This window comes from Salmo trutta, chromosome 1 (genome assembly GCF_901001165.1).
Source record: "Salmo trutta chromosome 1, fSalTru1.1, whole genome shotgun sequence".
Lineage (NCBI taxonomy): Eukaryota > Metazoa > Chordata > Actinopteri > Salmoniformes > Salmonidae > Salmo > Salmo trutta.
In genome coordinates this window covers 18,768,625-18,783,126 of record NC_042957.1, presented here as the reverse complement: position 1 = coordinate 18,783,126, position 14,502 = coordinate 18,768,625, and the positions used below count along the sequence as shown (strand labels likewise).

The 14,502-nt window shown below is 42.8% G+C and overlaps 1 protein-coding gene across 4 annotated transcripts; it reads left to right on the top strand.

The window, feature by feature from the left end:
* The first annotated feature begins 10,395 nt into the window (after positions 1-10,395).
* On the top strand, positions 10,396-14,197 carry LOC115175989 (osteopetrosis-associated transmembrane protein 1). Of its 4 annotated transcripts, none has more exons than XM_029735974.1 (7): positions 10,403-10,502; positions 10,671-10,871; positions 11,419-11,533; positions 11,794-11,891; positions 12,037-12,150; positions 13,385-13,550; positions 13,998-14,197. In XM_029735974.1, exons 1-7 carry the CDS (start codon positions 10,488-10,490, stop codon positions 14,051-14,053), a joined length of 765 nt encoding a protein of 254 aa, XP_029591834.1. In that variant the 5' UTR covers positions 10,403-10,487; the 3' UTR covers positions 14,054-14,197. The 4 variants fall into 4 exon arrangements, with proteins under 4 accessions (XP_029591678.1, XP_029591594.1, XP_029591834.1 ...); XM_029735903.1 differs by having other exon boundaries at positions 10,428-10,456; XM_029735818.1 differs by having other exon boundaries at positions 10,396-10,871; positions 12,040-12,150.
* The last annotated feature ends 305 nt before the right edge of the window (positions 14,198-14,502 follow it).

Genomic DNA, 14,502 nt, shown 5'->3' with positions numbered 1-14,502 from the left:
CTACACTATCTAGTTCACATCTTCCACATCCTCCACACTAGGTAGTTCACATCCTCCACACTAGCTAGTTCACATCCTCCACAGCCTCCACACTAGCTAGTTCACATCCTCCACACTATCTAGTTCATATCCTCTACACTAGCTAGCTCACATCCTCCACACAAGCTAGTTCACATCCTCCACAGTAGCTAGTTCACATCCTCCACACTATCTAGTTCACATCCTCCACACCATCTAGTTCACATCCTTCACACTATCTAGCTAGTTCACGTCCTCCACATCCTCCACACTAGCTAGTTCCCATCCTCCACACCAGCTAGTTCACATCTTCCACACTATCTAGTTCACATCCTCCACACTAGCTAGTTCACATCCTCTACACTTGCTAGTTCACATCCTCCACACTAACTAGTTCACATCCTCTACACTAGCTAGTTCACATCCTCCACACAAGCTAGTTCCCATCCTCCACACCAGCTAGTTCACAACTTCCACACTATCTAGTTCACATCCTTCCACACTATCTAGTTCACATCCTCTACACTAGCTAGTTCACATCCTCCACACAAGCTAGTTCACATCCTCCACAGTAGCTAGTTCACATCCTCAACACTATCTAGTTCACATCCTCCACACCATCTAGTTCACGTCCTTCACAATATCTAGCTAGTTCGCATCTTCCACATCCTCCACACTAGGTAATTCATATCCTACACACTAGCTAGTTCACATCCTCCACATCCTCCACACTAGCTAGTTCACATCCTCCACACTATCTAGTTCACATCCTCTACACTAGCTAGTTCACATCCTCCACACTAGCTAGTTCACATCCTCCACATCCTCTACACTAGCTAGTTCACATCCTCCACACTAGCTAGTTCACATTCTCTACACTTGCTAGTTCACATCCTCCCCACTAACTAGTTCACATCCTCTACACTAGCTAGTTCACATCCTCCACACTAGCTAGTTCACATCCTCCACACCATCTAGTTCACATACTTCACACTATCTAGCTAGTTCACATCCTCCACATCCTCCACACTAGCTAGTTCCCATCCTCCACACCAGCTAGTTCACATCTTCCACACTATCTAGTTCACATCCTCCACACTAGCTAGTTCACATCCTCCACACTAACTAGTTCACATCCTCTACACTAGCTAGTTCACATCCTCCACACTAGCCAGTTCACATCCTCCACACTAGCTAGTTCACATCCTCTACACTTGCTAGTTCACATCCTCCCCACTAACTAGTTCACATCCTCCACACTAGCTAGTTCATTTCCTCCACTCTAGCTAGTTCACATCCTCCACACTAGCTAGTTCACATCCTCCACACTAGCTAGTTCACATCCTCTACACTAGCTAGTTCACATCTTCTACACTAGCTAGTTCACATCCTCCACATCCTCCACACTAGCTAGTTCACATCCTCCACACCATCTAGTTCACATCCTCCACACTAGCTAGTTAACATCCTCCACACTAGCTAGTTCACATCCTCCACACTAGCTAGTTCACATCCTCTACACTTGCTAGTTCACATCCTCCACACTAACTAGTTCACAACCTCTACACTAGCTAGTTCACATCCTCCACACTAGCTAGTTCACATCCTCCACACTAGTTAGTTCACATCCTCTACACTTGCTAGTTCACATCATCCACACTAACTAGTTCACATCCTCCACACAAGCTAGTTCACATCCTCCACAGTAGCTTGTTCACATCCTCCACACTATCTAGTTCACATCCTCTACACTATCTAGTTCACATCTTCCACATCCTCCACACTAGGTAGTTCACATCCTCCACACTAGCTAGTTCACATCCTCCACATCCTCCACGCTAGCTAGTTCACATCCTCCACACTATCTAGTTCACATCCTCTACACTAGCTAGTTCACATCCTCCACATCCTCTACACTAGCTAGTTCACATCCTCCACACTAGCTAGTTCACATCCTCTACACTTGCTAGTTCACATCCTCCCCACTAACTAGTTCACATCCTTCACACTATCTAGCTAGTTCCCATCCTCCATATCCTCCACACTAGCTAGTTCCCATCCTCCACACCAGCTAGTTCACATCTTCCACACTATCTAGTTCACATCCTCCACACTAGCTAGTTCACATCCTCCACACTAGCTAGTTCACATCCTCCACACTAGCTTGTTCCCATCCTCCACACCAGCTAGTTCACATCTTCCCCACTATCTAGTTCACATCCTCCACACTAGCTAGTTCCCATCCTCCACACCAGCTAGTTCACATCTTCCCCACTATCTAGTTCACATCCTCCACACTAGCTAGTTCACATCCTCCACACTAACTAGTTCACATCCTCTACACTAGCTAGTTCACATCCTCCACACAAGCTAGTTCACATCCTCCACAGTAGCTAGTTCACATCCTCCACACTATCTAGTTCACATCCTCCACACCATCTAGTTCACATCCTTCACAATATCTAGCTAGTTCACATCTTCCACATCCTCCACACTAGGTAGTTCAAATATTTGTGATTTTGTATTTTTCAGAACAGCCTGAATGTGGAACATTTCCACACAATTTGACCATTTAACAGTTCAGATTGCAGGCTGCCTATTCCATACCACATGATATTTGAACCAGTTGGGTTACATTGCCTGCTTTGCATTTTGTCAGGAGCAACACGTGAAATCATACACACATTCAGGACAGACAGACTTAGTTTGAGCCATGCAATGAAGATGGTGATGTGGATGATGATATGTGTATGGTTTTATCAGGTCATGAACCTGAGCTGAACACCAAGTCAGCAAAGTCAACAACTCCTCTCTATCACTGAACTCCACACACATCCCGTTTAACCATGATGAGGATAGTTCCTCCACCCTCTCCCGCCGTCTCGCAGGGGTCGGAGTGACGTGAACCCCTCACCCCACCCCCACCCATGGACTAATCGGAGGGGAGGATCTAGGCCTATGTGTTTTGTTGCTTGTCAAAAACAATCACTCCTCGGGCCATTACATTTACAGCACGTCGTACTTTAATTGGTGTAACCGAGTGAGCGCTGAGAGGCGGGGGAGGCGGCCCACAAAGAACAGCGCGCAGTGAATGAGAAGAGACTCGCACAAAACTCCTCTTCACAGTGAAAAAGTTCAGAGTTAGTCACTAACAAGGTGGTATAGAGGGGCTCTCTTTTTAAGTGATACCAAGTTACACTGTTCCGGCCAAAAGCTAGAAAACCATTAACCGCAGTGTTTGGCCCTAAATGTTTTAGTTGAACAGGCCGTGCGTAAACAACTGGTGAGAAAATAAGTTACGGGCAAAAAACAGATGGGGGAATTTACTCTTTAAATGTATCTCAATGGTTTTAGGGATTAGTTAAGGCATTATTTTTCTCTTTATAATATGACGAAATGACCACCTGTAAAATTACAGACTGGGGCCAATAGGCCTATACTTCAGGGCATAACAACTTTATTACTGGTGCGCCTCCATACCCACCAAACTCTCTCTCTCTCTCTCCCTCGCCCGCTCGCCCTTCCTTCTGTTTGGGCACTGGAGGTTGTCAGCCGGGGTTTATGTTCAGTTCACTGAAGCTGAAAGAAGTCAGCTTCGTGTCTTGTTATGAAACAAGACGTCTCTGCCTCCCAGTTCGCGGGAGCGATGAGAAGTGGTCGCGGCGAGCTGGGGGAGCAGAGCGCTCTCCGCGCCAGGCCCATCCCTAGAGGCGACCAGCAGTGAGGAAGTCAAAGCAGCTTTTGTGTCGCTTCTGCTGGCTGCATGTTTGTTAATTATCCCGTCTATGTGCTCAGACAACTTGGGCTCCCCGAGAGAGCCAACCAACCCAGTCGACGGAAGAGCGCACAACACAACGTCAACAAAGATTAACATCTCTCAGAGCCATGCACCAAGGTGTCTGAATGGGAAGACACTGCAAAACAAAGAGCTATCTTGTGTGAACTGCTACCAATAGACTCAAATATTCAAACTACATTTTCCTGTTTATGTTGCCTATTTACACACAGGCAGTTAGCGGACTAAACTCCACTCCATGGTGAAGGAAGTTTCCATCACCATGGAGTGGATTTTTGGCTGCTAACAGGCAGTGTGACATTTAGGCCTACCGAAAGGCAGTTTGGGGTATAGGCATATAGGTCTACACCTGTTGATCATTAGTGACCAAACCAATCCAGATGCTTTGCAATTATGATGAGGCGGATAATATTAATATCAGCAGCAGCCTCTGTAGAGGTATAAGGGCTGCCCACTGGCTGTACTTCACTCCTTATCAAATTGATCTTGGCCAGCAGTTTTGGGGCTAAAAGGAAACTAGGCTTATTCTGCACCCACTCAGATAACCATACCCAAAACTCTTAATCGGTTTGGCACAGTCTATTCTAACTTTGGAAATAGTCAGTGAATGGCAATTAATCTGTTGGCAGTTCAGTCCCTGCGGTCTTGGGAAGCAGTTTGGGAGCATCCGTCTTTTTCTCCAGAAAGTGAAAGTGCACGTCAGTCCTCTGAACGCCTTCATTGAGCCCCAACTTGATGGTTCTCTCTCCCGCTCAGATCACTTCTTTAGAGCGCAGAATAGCGCCGAATAGCCTCGCCTTGATCAGCATCAATTGTCATCGCGGGTTTCGGGACACTTTGGCCGCCAGTGGGCGAAGTCAGGGCTAATCCCTGGAAAGGGAATCACGGGGAAAGAGAAAAGCAACAATAACCAAGTCAAGCGTAAAAAATGAAAGCGAAATCTCTATTATCAACTCCCTGCATTTCCCAGCGATCTAGTGAAAATCAGGCTAGTTTGTGAGTCGAGTCAGACGCCCAGGGAAGAATATGGGGTCGCGCTGGGTTGGTAGACTCACACGATGAAGAGGGCAATATTTCGGTGAAAGGGGGCCTCGCATTTGCAAAATCCCTCTCACATCCCGACATAACCATTAAATGCAGACTGACTTTATGTTGTATAGAGAGCGACAAACAAGAAAAGAGGCACAGTTCTCCAATGAAAGAATGGGGTTTTGGAGGATTAGGGACGGCCCGAAGGATGAAGAATAACTTCTGCATAACTTTACAGCTATTTTCTCCCCTTGCTTGCAAGAGCCAAGTTTACTGCTAAACCGGTTTAAGTTTAACCCCTTATTGCATCCACTCTCCCAGATTTCCTTGCAACAAATTCATGTTGGTTTATGCAAAAATCGTACATTTTTTACGCAATCATTTTTCATAAACTTCTTCATCAGATCTAGCCTAAATGCTTTCAAAATATCTGTCTTATATCATATTGGCCTAGCTTTCTATTTATAACTCGACATGAATAAGTAGTTATTATGACTAATATCACATGCCTATAAGTAGGCCTAAACTGTAACGGAAAACTGTATACGATAATTTGAGGTATTATCAACAGTAAAAAAAATGTGTTACTGCAGCATACTGTAAATTATGGTGCTTTGAGGGAAAATTGCTGTATTTCAAATGGTACCTTTCACCCCACAGAATACAATACCATACTGTGCCGCAAACCTTTTGACCACTAGTGGGTGCATGTTATTGTTGTTTCTGGGTCATTAACATATTTTGAGGCGTGCCTTGTAAGAGGCTATATTTGTTGCCCCAGTGAGGAAGAATGCTGTATCAATTTAACTCCTATGTGGTTATAGTGTCCCATCAATTTATATGGTGACAGATTGGAGTGGCAACAAGTCTTAAACCTTAAATGGTTGAGCATTTTGCCATGTCCTTTGGATCTGCTTTGGTTGCTGCCAGTTTGGAAGCCTTTGTGAAGGCCTCTAGAAGTGCAAGTGATATAAAAACATTTATTTTCATTAATATACTGTATTAAGCTGCTTGCACCAATCCCTTGTAATTAGAATAAAATACAAACCCCTCCCCCAAATAATTTCATTAATTCATTCTGATTATTGTAGTATTTACTTTTTCCCCCCCCTTTTTTTTTACAGTATTATACAGTACATGTTATGGTATTGTACTGTGTGTCATTACAAAGTACTTGCTTTGATACCGTATTTATATTACAGTACATGTATTGTAAAATGAAATACAGAATTTTACTAGCCACCGACCTGTCTGTAAAATACTGTTAATTCATACCAACCCCATACCGTGTAGGATATTTGATAGGCCTATTGTTATCAGTTACAAACGGTGTTGGGGAAGCTACTCTGAAAATATTGTTTACCAAGCTACCAATTAAGATACAGTTAAGATAGGTAAGATACAATAAAGCTACCCGTAAGAAACATGTCATTTATATAACTAAAGTTACTTTGAAAAAGTAGCTCACTGCATGCAAACTACTTCGTGAAAAATGATCATACCTAAATCTAAAATGTCATAGACCACACATTGCAACAACATATCACTCTGGTGTCAGATGTTAACATAATGTGTATTTTAACCTATTAAACACAACAAATATGTTTCAAGTAAAAATTAGGCTGGTCTGATGCCGAAAAAGATAGCAAATATTGTCTACTTTACCCATTATTTGCTGTACGCCATTATATGCAAAAACGTAATTAACTGCTAAAAACACTACCAAGATTTGAATTAAGTTAATCTACCACCAAGCTACAGCAAAATGTAATTATATTACTAGTTGAACAGGGCTACATGTAATTCACTACTCCCCATCACCAGCCAACAATTATAATCCCCAAAATTCCTTGAAAGATTTGAAAAATTGAGTTTAGAAAATGTTCCTGAAGTTTAGAAGGGAAAAAATAGCGCTAAAGGCTATGTAGCGTAATACATTTCAAAAATATAAATTACATTTATGCATGCAGTCCTCTTAGCTTGTGTGTATTTTCTGTCATTTATATTAAGGATATTAAGGTTAATCAATTAATTGGCCTACGCTATATACATTTTTATCCGTTTAAGAAGAAGATGATACTGTCGTGGTCTTATAGGCTTACTAATGTTTTCTTATCGAACGTGGAATCACGAGGCGGTTCTCCTCCTGCCTCATCACCTTACTGATGAGCCCTTGAGGCGATGGGAGACACTGCGAGCCTAATTAGGGATTTTTGTGCTCGTGGAGCCGGATTCGGTATCTATCACATGCTAATGAACCCCTTCAGTGGGTTCCATCCTTTCAATTCACTACGGAATTAACGGACAGTCATGCAAGACAGCCGAACAAGTTCTTAGATTGGCTTTAATAACACATAAGGCAATAGTCATCTCCTAGATCTTTATACAGTGCTTTTTTACTAAACACAAGTCATCATGTATTACAATAAATGTACATTCGAGGACTGTGTATTTTAGTTATTTTATCAATGTTTATTCGCTTCTGAATCTCAGTCTCTTTAGCCCAGCGAGTGCGTTTATTTATTTTATTTTATTTATTTAACCAGGTAGGCTAGTTGAGAACAAGTTGTCATTTACAACTGTGACCTGGCCAAGATAAAGCAAAGAGGTGCGACACAAACAACAACACAGAGTTACATGGAATAAACAAACATACAGTCAATAATACGCAAATACAATAGAAAAGGTCTATATACAGTGTGTGCAAATGAGGTAGGATAAGGGAGGTAAGGAAATAAATAGGCCATAGTGGCGAAATAATTACAATATAGCAATGAAACATTGCAGTGATAGAATAATTTGGTTTCCCTGAACAGGTTCTTCATGTGGTTAGTGCCTCCGGGCCGTCAGTCCAATATGCGTCCAAAATGGGACCCTATTCTCTATTTAGTGCAATACTTTTGACCAGGACCCATAGGGTTTTGGTCGAAAGTAGTGCACTGTATAGGGAATAAGGTGCCATGTGGGCTATACACTTTTGAAGCGCAAAGACCCGTCTAGTATAGGGACAGGAGGGGGGCCGTTTAGTGCACAATAAGCACAATATTGAAAAATATGGAATTGTTGACACGGCTATGATCCTAAAGACCACAAATAAAGTATAAATGATAATCATTAGCATGAGAGGGGAGGGGGGTCGTTTAGCGCACAATAAACACAATTATGAGAAATGTGTAATTGTTGAGAAGGCTATGATTCTAAAGCAGATATAGCTTAATCATGATAGCAGTTATCGTTATGCTTAGCTTAAGTATATCATTTTCCATCACAAAAACATATCAATAACATTCTTCAGTTAGGCCTATCCTAACGGGTTAAGGCCAATAACAACACAACAGAACTGTGATCATTGACTCATTTCCATTCATTAATATAGATTTTGTGGTCAAGTTCACAAACAATATGAGACAGAAGGTGTGTCTGAAGCCTAACCAGCTTTATAATACCTGCCAACACTAAATAATGAATTTCCTTCAGCAGTGAAATGCAGGCACACAAACAGACACACGCACAGACCAGTGGCATAGCATAGTTTCGCAGGCCCAAGCAAGGTCCAAGCAATTTTTGTCTGTGTGTAAAGTGCTGAGCGATTAGTGCTTTTTAGGTCGGATCATGTCGGTTTATTTTTTTTTTTAAAGAATCACGGTTTTCGATTCTTTTTTAAAAACATGAAATGCACTGTGCATTATGTGGGTTGAATGCTGTAACAACACAGAATAAAACAATGAATAAAAGTACCATGGTGGTATTGACTGTCCATTACTGCTTATTAACCATCATTTATTCACATGACTTCACTTTATCATCACTTGAGTCATCTCATCTCCACAGAGCTGCTGCCATGGACGGATTGGCCTTCTGGCAATTCTGGCAAATGCCAGAAGAGCCAGAACATATTTAATTAGGATGGGCTGTTGGAAATGTACAAAAAAAGTTATAATTATATATACAGTATATAGCAATTATGTACACTGCCAACGGCCCATGAACCTGACAGATCATCTGCTGTGGTGCAGTCAAGGTAAGAAGGAAACGGAAAGACATACTCACGCACACTGACACAGATCATGTAGCCTACTACTGCCAGTTAGGCCTAATATTTTGGCTGTATATTGCATGAAAATATTTCATACCTACTATAGTAGGCTAATTAGGGGAGGGGGATTCGGGGAGATTTAGACATTAGACTACTCAACTCTTAGGCTAATGGTATTCCGATTTTAGTTGAGGTCCTTTCCTGAATATGACAATGAAAAAATAAATGCTCAGAAAAAGACTGGAAAGCGTTGGCTACTTTTGATGCACAATGGGTTTATAGAGAATGGCAAATACATGTATATTATTATTATCGTTGCAGTGTAGCATCCAGGCGTTGCAGAGCCATTGCAAATATTGTTCAGGATTTTGGGGGGTGAGATTACTATCTACCAGCCTACACATGATAAACTATTCAAGTCACTTTCCTTTCAAAATCACTAAAGGGATGAACATCTGAACAATTAAATGAACACGGTTTATGATGAGCAGAAGGTGCTCCGGAGGCCAGAATCCATATAAAAACGGCATATTATCGCCAGACTTCTCAGCAGGCATTAGAATAGGCCCTAATGCAACGCATTCTCTCCCCCTTATTTCCATTAGGCTCTGATGACTGCGAAATTGCTGCGGACTGCAAGTTATCAAGAGCCACTAATTTCACATTAAAGACCATTGACTGCAGTGGCTTGATTCGAGTGTTTTTTGACAATTATCACAATCAGAATTTGAGCCCAGATAATTTACCTTGACTCCGTGATTATTTGCGTCGTGCCATGCGCACATTTGAAAATTGCATGGTGTCAAAACGCGCGGCGGCTGTAGGCCTAAATAATGAGGAGGCGAGCGATACGGGATCAGGAGGTGCACATATCTCCATATTGCCGCTCTCCTCTTCAACACGCAGGGTCACACTCATCTTCACACACTCCGTCATTAACTGGCTTCCTCTCTCGCTCTCTCTCTCTCTCTCTCTCTCTCTCTCTCTCTCTCACACACACTTTTTCTGCATATACTATATAGTATATATATTAGTTATTTATTTTGTCTAAATGAACATTATAATATTTCACTAATTTGAAGCATAAAATAAGCAATCAAAGACCCAATTGGCCAAATTTCCCAATATGAGGACTTGCTGGATGCAGGTGCATTTTGTGTGTAAGTGTGTGTTGTGTTGGTGTTTTGAGAGGAGCAGAATCCTTCTCCAATCCAGTAAGGGGCCACTAAAGGTGATCATATCTTCTCTGATCTCTAAATAGCCACCTTGACATTGACCTTATTTAGCACAGCAGAGAAACTAATCTGAGAGACAGAGAGAGGGTTACAAAGTTCGCTACAGTATAACACATGCATGTGTTCACTGCAAAATGATACAATTACAGTTCTACAATCAGTTGACATTGCTTAATCGAGTATGTTGTAAAAATAACTGGTTTCGGAATAACATTCTGAATCAGCACAGTAAAGCGCTTGCTCCCACCCAGTTCTCTCGAGATCCTCATTATCACATGACCACAGTAGTAAGCAGACAGGAACAGGAAGTGATGGACTATTATGAAGTGTGAGCTTTGGAAGGTGCTTCTTAAAACTTCCCTATTTCACAAACATGTTTATTGTTCAGGTGGGTGCGTTATTAATAGCGTTGATATATTACGCCAATGCTCAAACGTCTGTTGTCGCTGTAAACGCCACCATCCCGGGTTCAGAGCTGAGCGCAAGCGGCTTGAGGCAACTCGCCGCGGCTGTTGTGCCTCAGTCGCCCGTGTTTCACCCCAGTCTCCGTTCACAGTTCTCTCTCAACCTGTTGTCGGCGTTTCCAGAAGATCTGGAGGTCAGCGATTACTGCGTCGCGCTGCTGGCTATCTTTGGGCAGCGATATTCAACGTATGTGAATTGTTTGGTGTCCGCGGCGCGTCCTGTCAAAGTGTGCCAAAACTGTTATGGCACCTACGGCAACCTTATGGAAATCTACACAAACATATCAGACCAGGTAGCGTGAAAACATGTGTTTTTCCGTGGTTTTCTATCTGAGTTTGTCATTCAGTTTTTATTTAGAGTATGCATCGCCATGTTTTTGCCCTGTGCTGCGGGATAATTGGCGTGCCATGGTCACATGCGTCATGTCTTGTGACTGTTGCTAGTAGGGTACGCCAGTGGATAGTAGGGGAAATTGAAAATCACAAGACTAGTTATTCAGGAAACAATGAATTGGAAACTAATGACAAATAAACATGCTCAGTGACTAGGAGGACACAAGCCATGCCTTACTGCTGCCATAATTGAGATCAAATAATCTCTGTGTGCTTTGGCCAAATGGCACTGTTTTGCCACCTATTTCAGTTTCTCAGCACTTCAAGCTGTTTCCACGGAATCCTCAGTGTAAGATATATTCTAACCAGTAGGCCTAAACACGTGGGATCTTGAACACCCTCAGTGAAACAGACACAATCAGTTTCCAGATGGGCCCGGGGAATGTGAGCTGCAGAGACAGCCTACTGCGTTCTGATAGGCTGATGCTGGTGTGTGTCTGTTTCCAGATGGGCCCAGGGAATGTGAGCTGCAGAGACAGCCTACTGCGTTCTGATAGGCTGATGCTGGTGTTCCTGCTCTACAGTAACCTGGAGGACATCTGGACCGCTTCAGAATGTAACCGTAGGTGGACTGCTTAGTATTATCAACACATTTAGTTATTTGTTATATGCTGATACTCCATGTACTCCTGTATATATCATTAGCTTTGCTATTTGCTATGGCTCAATACGTTTTTTTACTTCCTCTCCTTGACTCCTTTCCTTTGTGATCGATGCTATGAAAATAATTGCTATGTGAAAGCCAGGAGGCAGAATATACAAGTTTGATCTTTAACCCTTCCATGGTTCATCATTTCTGAATGATATGACTCCGTCTCTAAGGTTGTGTAAGCCAAAGACACCACAGCCTGACCAATGACACCCTTTACTTCATGGAAACTCTGAACCAGTCCCTCAGCTGCTTCGAGAAGTACCAGAAGGTGGGTCCCTATTGTAGGTCAAAGAGATTTTGAATCTAGTCGGTACTAAAACCCATCTAAAGCCAATAGGGAGGGAGAGGGGAGTATAAAGCTATGTTCTGATATGAAGTTTATAACTGAACTGTTTCCACTTTGTGTGATTTAGCAGGGTAACCACTCAGAGCTTTGTACGGAATGTAAGGCCACATACAGAGAACTGAATGAGCTGTACAGCCGCATGGAGAAGAATCACACCCTCTGCATCGACATCGAGGACTCGGTATGTATTTCTCAGCCACAGGTTGTCATTACAACTTCCGCTTTTTCATTCATGTTAGCCTTGGAAGCCCAGGCTTCCCATGTGCCTGGTAAAGTTCTCCTCAGAAAGACGATGAAAAGGGGTGGGGTATGATAGTCTAGATGGAAACTACTGACATGTTGCCATTCAACTTTTGCATGGGTGGAGTGCCAAACAGAGTTTGTCACTAAAAAAAATATGTCGGACTTGCGACAAGGCAGTATGCATAAGATGCAAAACTTTTGACGCATATGGTACTCAAACTTTGTCAGACATGGTAGGAAAAGAGACAGGGACAAAACAAGGAAATGCCTCGCTTGTGTTGATCTTTGGGGGGACCTTGTCTTGTTTTCAGATTAATATGAACCTGTGTCACACAAAGCTTTTCATGCAATTTGTGGTAATATTATAATAAATGCCATTTTGCAGAGTAAAAAAAAAAAAAGCGATTTAAAGGCACGCGTGCATACATTTTAGGTATGGGGAAGTGAACCCACTATCCTGGTGTTGCAAGTGCCATGCTCTACCAACTGAGCTACAGAGGACCACTGGTAGAAATCTGTTTGCGCACTAGTGCAGAATACATTTGAGAATGTAGAGTTTAGCAATGCTCCCCACCTCAGTGAGAGCACTACTAATAGAAATGTGGAAGATGTGAAACAGCACCCCCTAGGGGACTGTTATGCTGCATTTACACAGGCAGCCCAATTCAGATTTTTTTTCTGCCACTAGTTAGTCTTTTGACTAATCAGATCTTTTGCCAATAATTGAGCAAAAGATCAGAATTGGGCTGCCTGTGTAAACGCAGCCATTGAGAAAGAAATGGAGAGAGATGTCACCAGGGTTGCATCCCAATTCTCTCTTTCTCCCGAAGTGTGCACTTGTTCACTTCCCTACATGGATTTGAAAGGAAATGACTGGTATGGAAACTCCCATCTTGCCCATGCCAACATCAATCCAATGCTTTTAAACTTGTGGGGAGTAGTGAACGTGTGCACAAGGCGAGATTATTGGGACGTACCCCAGTTCTGGTAGTGCCAGTGAGTTTCAAAGGAGGTGACGTAGAAACGAGAAGGGCACTAGGGACAGAATGGAGTCAGATGGATAGAAAAGAGAGAGAGAGACTCAAATAGACGAGAGAGACTGTCTCCTTTTGTATTTATTTAAGCTCCTGTGTTGTTGTGTTGATTGTGGGGGGGATCTTGTCTTGTTTCAGATGAATATGACCCGCATACTGTGGAGCAAGAATTTCAATTGTTCTTTCCCCCGGGCGGAGACTGTTCCTGTCATCGCTGTGTCCAGCTTCATGCTCTTTCTGCCCATCATCTTCTACTTGAGCAGCTTCCTTCACTCGGAACAAAAGAAACGCAAGCTCATACACCGTGAGTAACCAGCTTAATTCACCCATTGTTGCGCGGAGAGATTCTTTGACGGGTTGGTTGGAGGGGGGTGTGTGGGGGTGGGAGGATGTATGCTGGGGAGGGGGGGTCACAGATTTTTCAAGTGAAGTATGTATGGAAGCCAGGGTGTCTCCTGAATTATAGGCTCCTGGTTTATAGAGATTGTATCATAGGGGAGGTAGGAGTGTCCCAAATAATGTGGACTTGTAAAGGAGGGGTGAGGTAGTTCTTCTTAAGGGTTAGGAGTGGGGGAGGAGGGAGGTTTAATGGTGCCCTTGTAAATAGTGGGTTTAGGCCTACTAATGATCTAGGCCGGGGAGTGGAAGAGCAATACATTACGTTGTTTATTTGACGCGTGGCATAATGGTGAAGCAACGGTTTAGACTAAATGTTGTGTGGTGGCTAACAGTTACTCTTTTTCCTCTCCAGCCAAACGAGCCAAGTCCAACCCCAGCTTCATTAACATCCAGGACAAGTTCAGCTGAGGAGAGGGAGAAATAGATCAGATAATGACTTTATTATCCCCGTGGGGAAATGTTGGTTGTCGCTCTGTGCATACATAAACATATAATCAACAATAGACAAAGGACGTACAGTATACAGACAATAAATACAGGTAGAAAAGTACAGTTCATGAGTGATCAATGATCATCCATACACTATAGACAACAGAACACACTGTCAACTACAATGTTAGATATAGGCCACACAGGAGGTTGGTGGCACCTTAATTGGGGAGGACAGGCTCGTGTTAATGGCTGGAGTGGAATAGGTGGAATGGTATCAAATACATCAAACATGGTTTCCGTGTGTTTGATGCCATTCCGTTGACTCCGTTCCAGCCACTATTATGAGCCGTCCTCCCCTCAGCAGCCTCCACTGATAGGCCAGCCCGCTGCTACTACATGTGGTTTAAACATTCAGGAGCCTTACT